Source organism: Lathyrus oleraceus, chromosome 1 (genome assembly GCF_024323335.1).
Source record: "Lathyrus oleraceus cultivar Zhongwan6 chromosome 1, CAAS_Psat_ZW6_1.0, whole genome shotgun sequence".
Classification (NCBI taxonomy): Eukaryota; Viridiplantae; Streptophyta; class Magnoliopsida; order Fabales; family Fabaceae; genus Lathyrus; species Lathyrus oleraceus.
Window position 1 is genome coordinate 392,380,062 of NC_066579.1, and position 7,722 is coordinate 392,387,783.

The window sequence follows — 7,722 nt, forward strand, 5'->3', positions numbered from 1 at the left end:
ATGGCTTCCGCAAGTGCAAACCCGGTGTTTAAGGATGGAGGTATTAGCAACAAACCACCTCTATTCTCTGGCGAATATTCCGATTTCTGGAAAATCCGCATGAAAGCACATTTAGAAGCACAAGGAGATGGTATCTGGGAAACCGTTGAAAATGGTCCGCATAATCCAACAAGTGTGATCAATGGTGTTGGCACCCCAAAGATCAAAAGTTCGTATGATGAAGACGATAAAAAGAAAATACTTAATGAGAAGAAGACCATCAATATTCTTCAAAGTGCATTAAGTATGGGCGAGTTCTTACACATATCTCAATGCAAATCTGCGAAAGAAATATGGGATACCATGGTGGAGACTCACGAAGGAACCACTGAAGTCAAAAGATCCAGATTAAATACATTGAGTCAAGAATACGAAATGTTCTGAATGCAGCCCAGAGAATCCATCGTTGCTTTACAGAAAAGATTTGTTCACTTAACGAATCACTTAATTGCTCTGGGAAAGACCTTCACAAATGATGATCTCAACCTTAAAGTGCTACGATCCTTGACGAGAGAATGGCAACCTAAAGTTACCACCATATCGGAGAAGAAAAGTCTTTCTATAATGACATCCACATCATTATTTGGAAAACTCCAAGAACATGAACTTGAACTTGGACGACTTGAAAAGCATGAAAATCAGGAAAAGAAATCCAAAGGATTTGCTTTAAAAGTTGAATCAAAGGAAGAAAAAGATGAGGCCGCATTGGAGGAAGATGAAAACTTCATGCTCCTTGTTAAAAGTCTTGGTAAGTTCTTTGGTAAAAATGGCAAACCTTTTCATCCAAAAAGAAATAAACATTTCAGGAAAAGGGAGGCTTCCACTTCCACACAAGAAGTTACATGTTATGAATGTGGAAAGCAAGGTCATATAAAACCAGATTGTCCGAGACTCTCAAAGAAAGGAGGCTTTAAAGGAAAGAAGGAGTTCAAGAACAAAAAGGTATACGTTGCATGGGAAGATAATGAGATAAGTTCGTCATCCAAATCAGAAAGCGACGAATGTGCAAACTTAGCATTAATGACGTCACACCATTCCGACGCTGAAGAAGACGAGGTTAGTAGCAACTTTTCTCTTTTTGATAGTGATGCACAAGGTGCTATAAATGAACTGCTTGAAGAATGCAAAATTCTGTATAAAACTATATCATCTCAAAAGAAAACAATTTTATCATTAGAAGGAAATATCGTGACAATTGAAAAAGATGTCAACGATGAAAAACAAAAGATGATTAGTGAAAAACAGAACGTTGTATGCAAAAACTATGAGTCACTTTCATTCAATATTGTCCAACTAAAAATAGTTCTTGGAAGATATGAAAAAGGACAAATTGGATTGGAAGGAGTCCTTAGCCAACAAAGATACTCAAACGATAAAAGTGGTATTGGTTACTCAAAATTTTCAAAACCAAGTACAAGTAAAACCATTTTTGTTAAGGCTAAGGATCAACCATCCAAAGAGAAAGTAAACAGTCCCAAAGTTGTTCATCACTATCCTAAAAAGAAAAGATTTCCTAAAAAGAAATCTTATGTTCCTAGATATAGAAGCAACTTTGAACCTACCTGTTTTTATTGCGGAATAATTGGCCATACACCAAATGCGTGCTATGTTAGAAATTTCAGCGTAGCAAGTGGGAATTATGTATGGGTAAAGAAAGGCACTAATTATGAAGGACCCAAAGCAATTTGGGTACCTAACAAAACTTAATTCTGCTTTGTAGGTATGCTTGAAAACCACTTCAAACCTCTGGTATCTAGACAGTGGGTGTTCCAAGCATATGACGGGAGATATAAACAAATTTTCAAATCTAGCATTGAAGGCCAAGGGTTATGTCACATATGGTGATAAAAACAAAGGGAGAATTCTTGGCATAGGCAAATCTGGAGCACCATCTTTCACATCCATTAAAGATGTTCTTTATGTCGAAGGACTAAAACATAATCTTCTAAGCATTAGCCAACTTTGCGACAAGGGCTTCAAAATCAAGTTCACCAAAGATGAATGCTTGATTGAAGATGAAGTCTCACATGAGGTAAAACTCAAAGGTGCAAGAATTAATAATATATTTATGATTTCCCTTGATGATCTATCCTTAAAGGTAAAATGTCTTATGGTAAACAATAATGAGTCATGGTTGTGGCATAAAAGGTTTGCACATATTCATATGGAACATTTGAATAAGCTTATAAAGCATGATCTTGTTATTGGTTTACCCAAGATAAAATCCGTCAAAGATAGGCTTTGTGATGCATGTCAGAAGGGGAAACAAACCAAATCAACTTTCACATTAAAGAGTGTGGTGTCCACTACAAGGCCACTACAATTGTTGCATATGGACTTATTTGGTCCATCAAGAACAAGAAGCTTTGGAGGTAATATATATGCTTTAGTTATTATTGATGATTTATCTAGATACACTTGGACCTTCTTCTTAGTGCAGAAAAATGATGCATTCAAGGCGTTCAAGAAATATGCGAAGCAAATCCAAAATAAGAAATCGCTAACTATTGCCTCCATAAGAAGCGACCATGGTGGAGAATTCCAAAATGCCTCCTTCGAAGAGTTCTGTGAAGAAAATGGAATATTTCATAATTTCTCGGCACCAAGGACTCCTCAACAAAATGGAGTGGTGGAGAGAAAGAATAGGTCACTTGTGGAACTTGCACGAACAATGCTAAGTGACTCAAATCTTCCAAAGTACTTTTGGGAAGATGCGGTAAGCACGATATGCTATGTAAGTAATAGAATTATCATTAGACCTATCTTGAAAAAGACTCCTTATGAACTCTTCAAAGGAAGGAAACCCAACATATCTTACTTTCACATCTTTGGATGCAAATGCTTTGTCCTCAACAATGACAAAGACAATCTAGGTAAGTTCGACGAAGGTATATTTCTTGGATATTCTCTTACTAGTAAAGCTTTTAGAATATATAATAAAAGAACTTTAAAAGTTGAAGAAACAATGCATGTTACTTTCGAAGAATCTAACCCCTCCAAGGAGGAGATTATTTTGTGTGATGATGATGATGATATTGTAGAGGTTCCTCAAATAGATACTTCAAGTAGAAATAATGGTGATCAACCAAAACATCAAGACGAGCAAGAAGAAAATGATAATGATCTACCTAAGGAATGGAGAACTCGTCGGGATCATCCAATTGATAAAGTCATTGGTGATATCAGTCAAGGCGTTGCAACTAGATTAAATCTCAAAGATGCATGCTTAAATATGGCGTTTGTTTCACAAATTGAACCTTCCAAGGTTGATGAAGCCTTAAGTAACGACCAATGGTTAATTGCTATGCAAGAAGAGTTAAACCAATTCGAAAGGAATCAAGTTTGGAAACTTGTCCCTAGGCCAAGTGATAAACGCATCATAGGTACTAGATGGGTGTTTAAGAACAAGCTTGATGAGAATGGTATAATTGTTCAAAACAAAGAAAGATTGGTGGCCCAAGGATACAATCAAGAGGAAGGCATTGATTTTGAAGAAACATTCGCTCCAATTGCAAGGCTAGAAGTTATCTGTTTACTACTTGCTTATGCGTGTTCATTAAATTTTCAATTATTTCAAATGGATGTCAAGAGCGCATTCTTGAATGGCTACATCAAGGAAGAAGTCTATGTCAAACAACCCCCGGGCTTTGAAGACTTCAAAAATCCTTCACATGTTTTCAAATTGAGGAAAGCTCTTTATGGCCTAAAGCAAGCACCTAGAGCATAGTATGATCATCTCAGCAACTTTCTTTGTGAAAAGGGATTTGAAAAGGGTAAAATCGAAAAAACCCTGTTTATTAAGAAGATTAAAGGTAACACCTTATTGGTTCAAGTCTACGTTGACGACATCATATTCGGATCAACAAACAAAGACATGTGTGAAGAATTTTCACCGATGATGCAAGGAGAATTCGAGATGTCCGTGATGGATAAAATGAATTATTTTTTTGGACTTCAAATTAAGCAACTGAAGGATGGCATCTTCATCAATCAATCAAAGTACTGCAAAGAGTTGTTAAGAAGATTCGACATGGATAATTGCAAGGCAATGTCTACTCCGATGGGATCCGGAACTTATGTTGATCAAGATGAATCAGGTGTTTCGATTTATATAACAAAGTATCGAGGTATGATTGGTTCCTTACTTTATTTGACGACAAGTTGTCCTGATATTATGTTCAGTGTGTGTCTTTGTGCTCATTTTCAAGCAAATCCAAAAGAATCACATATCATCGCTGTCAAAAGGATCATGAAGTATCTCAAGGGAACAAAAAATGTCAGCCTATGGTATCCTAAAGGTAGTATTTGCAAATTGGTTGGTTATTCTGACGCTGACTATGTAGGATGTAAAACTGATCGAAAAAGTACTAGTGGTACATGTCACATCCTTGGAAATGCATTAGTTTCATGGGCTTGCAAGAAACAAACATGTGTTTCTCTAAGCACTGCCGAAGCACAATACATAGCCGCGGGTAGCTTTTGTGCTCAATAACTTTGGCTTAAGCAACAACTTCATGACTACAGACTCGATCTTGGATGCATTCCACTTCTTTGTGACTGTAACACCCCGATAAAAATATGATAATTATTTAATTTAAGTTAATAGTATATTTATTAATTTAATTAAATAATTGGAATATTATTTGGATTATTATTATTGGAATAATAAGTTGGAATATATATAAAGAGTTCCATTTGGTAAAAAGGGTTTACACGTGAAAACAGAGAACACGTAATAATTTGGGAGAAAAGAGAAGAAACTGAGAAAGGGAGAAGAAGAGGCTAGGGCTCAAGAGGAGAATTCACGATTGTTGAAGGTCAAAGAATTAATTTCCGGATTAACTCAGGTAAGGGGGGTTTATCGTCGTTTAATGGGTATTATGGGTTAACATGTAATGGGTAGTAATAAGCCATTGATTTGACCCTAACTTGGATGATGAATGTTGCAAATTGTGATGATCAAATTACATTAAAAACTGTGATTAAATCTATAATTGGATGAGTTGTGATTTTCTGGACGTGTAGCCGTTTACGGAATCGAAATCGAAGGTCCGGAAGTCCTCCGACGGCGAAAAATGCGGGTAATTCTGCATTCTGTTCGTGTTAGCGCAGGAACAGCTTTCTGTCTTGCGTTAACCGGTTAACCCAGGGTGTTAACCGGTTAACACTGTTATGATAATTAAAAGAATTTATTTCTGTTTTGCGTTAACCGGTTAACCCAAGGTGTTAACCGGTTAACACTGTTATGAATTATGAGAAATTGCTGTCTGTCTTGCGTTAACCGGTTAACCCAGGGTGTTAACCGGTTAACACTGTTAAAATGTGCCAGGAAGCGTGTTCTGTGTTGCGTTAACCGGTTAACCCAGGGCGTTAACCGGTTAACACTGTTGGAAAAGTGAAAAATTGATATTCAAATATTGTGGACATATTGGATGATTGGCCTATATCGGTGGATGATATAGTAGGGATCATTTCCCGTTGTTTGAACAGTATAGGTATTAGTAGAGTGTGCTAATACTGTGATTTATTATTTGGCATGATATGAATATGATTCTGTGATACATATGCTGATGATGTGTGATGGTATGCATAATGCTGTGAATGTATCTGTTATGTATGCAATTGTGAATGGACTGTTTATGGCTTAGAGTGTGAGCATATGTCCATTGTGGATTGTTGTTGATGTTTGCATGCTGGGTGATTTAGCGTGCATAATATGGCCTTTATGGTGGTAGCTAATTCCCATGGTGAGGAATTAGTGAGTGAGTTATTGTGGATTGTTGTTGATGTTTGCATGCTGGGTGATTTAGCGTGCATAGTATGGCCTTTATGGTGGTAGCTAATTCCCATGGTGAGGAATTAGTGAGTGAGTTATTGTGGATTGTTGTTGATGTTTGCATGCTAGGTGAATTAGCGTGCATAGCATAGCCCTTGGGGTGGTAGCTAATTCCCATGGTGAGGAATTAGTGAGTGAGTCACTAGGTCTCAAATGAGTGGGACTAGTGAGCTTGGTAGTCGTATCTGGATTTGATCGGTGAGGTTGAACTATGTGTTCACGAATAGTCGGTACCGCATGCATGGAGTCTCATTGCATAATGTATGTGTGGCGTATAATATGAATGGATGTATTCCAATATTATACGTGTGTTTTGTGTTGTGTTGTGTTGAGTATGATTATGAGTTGATGTTGTCGTTGCTGAATGTGTGATATGATTAGGGTGATGAAATGTGTTAATTTACTTAGCATTACATGATATTTTATAATGCTTATTATATCTATTGAGGAACTCACCCTTACAACTATGTTTCAGGTAACGTGCAATGATTGAGTAGAAGCTAGTGCTTGGAGTCTAGTGTAGTTCCTTAGTGGGTCATGCTCTGGTAGATGTAACATCGGGACGGGATGTTTACTTTGTTTTCAATTGTGGTTGTTGAACAGTTTTACATGTAATGTGATTACATGGTTTGCATGTCGTTGTTAATTTCTATCCGCTGCAAATTATGCAAATGTTTATTTTGATGAATAAATGAGCATGACGACTTAAATTGGAACATGGTGTGAAGTGTCAAGTGTGACACCCTTAAATTGCATATATACTCTGATTTATGTTTGGTTGTTTTAATTATTTATTGGGGTTTTTAGTAGGGTGTTACATTAGTGGTAGCAGAGCATAGTCGGTCGAGTCGAGTCGTAATTATTCTGTTTCCCTGTATGTGATAGGTGTTGTGTAACCCTATCAGTACTTATTGTTTTAGCTTGTTGGGTTAACTCAGAATAGAGATGGCTGGAAGAGGTAGAGACGATGCTGCGATTGCTGAGGCTCTGGGTATGCTAGTTGGAGTACTTGGTGGGAATCCGAATGTTGTGGGATTGGGAGCTGCTCGTCAACTGAGTGAGTTCCAGAAGAACACTCCTCCAATGTTCAAGGGAGCATACGATCCAGATGGTGCTCAGAAGTGGTTGAAGGAGATCGAGAGGATCTTCCGAGTGACGGAGGGTGCCGATAACCAGAAGGTCAGGTTCGGTACGCATATGCTGTCAGAGGAAGCAGATGATTGGTGGGTTGCTGCCCGCACTGAGTTGGAAGCTGCTGGGAGTGCTGAGATCACTTGGGCGGTGTTCAGAGAGAGATTCCCGAGGAAGTACTTTCCAGAGGATGTCAGAGGAAAGAAAGAGATAGAGTTCTTAGAATTGAAGCAGGGCGACCGGTCTGTTACTGAGTATGCTGCTAAGTTCACAGAGCTGTCGAAGTATTACACTCCCTATGATGAGGCAGTAGCAGATGGGGCAGAGTTGTTTATGCTGTTAGCGACTTTGGAAGCTAAAGATAAACTGGTAATTTGCGATCTAGCCGTGGTGTGTGATTTTCCTGATGTGTTTCCTGAAGAAGTGAATGAATTACCGCCAGAGCGTGAAGTTGAGTTCTCGATTGATTTGGTACCTGGTACTAGGCCGATGTCGATGGCTCTGTACCGTATGTCTGCTGTTGAGTTAACTGAATTGAAGAGTCAGTTGGAAGATCTGTTGGATAAGAAATTTATTCGTTCGAGTGTGTCACCGTGGGGTGCACCAGTGTTATTGGTTAAGAAGAAAGAAGGTACTATGAGGTTGTGTGTGGACTACAGGCAACTGAATAAAGTGACGATCAAGAATCGGTATCCTTTGCCGAGGATTGATGATTT

General features: G+C 38.1%; 1 protein-coding gene across 1 annotated transcript; it reads left to right on the forward strand.

Moving 5' to 3' along the window:
- LOC127109917 (uncharacterized) lies at nucleotides 1-4,531 on the forward strand. Its single transcript, XM_051046071.1, has 4 exons — nucleotides 1-345; nucleotides 430-1,686; nucleotides 2,480-3,562; nucleotides 3,800-4,531. The coding sequence occupies exons 1-4, from the start codon at nucleotides 1-3 to the stop codon at nucleotides 4,529-4,531; spliced, it is 3,417 nt and encodes a 1,138-aa protein (XP_050902028.1).
- The last annotated feature ends 3,191 nt before the right edge of the window (nucleotides 4,532-7,722 follow it).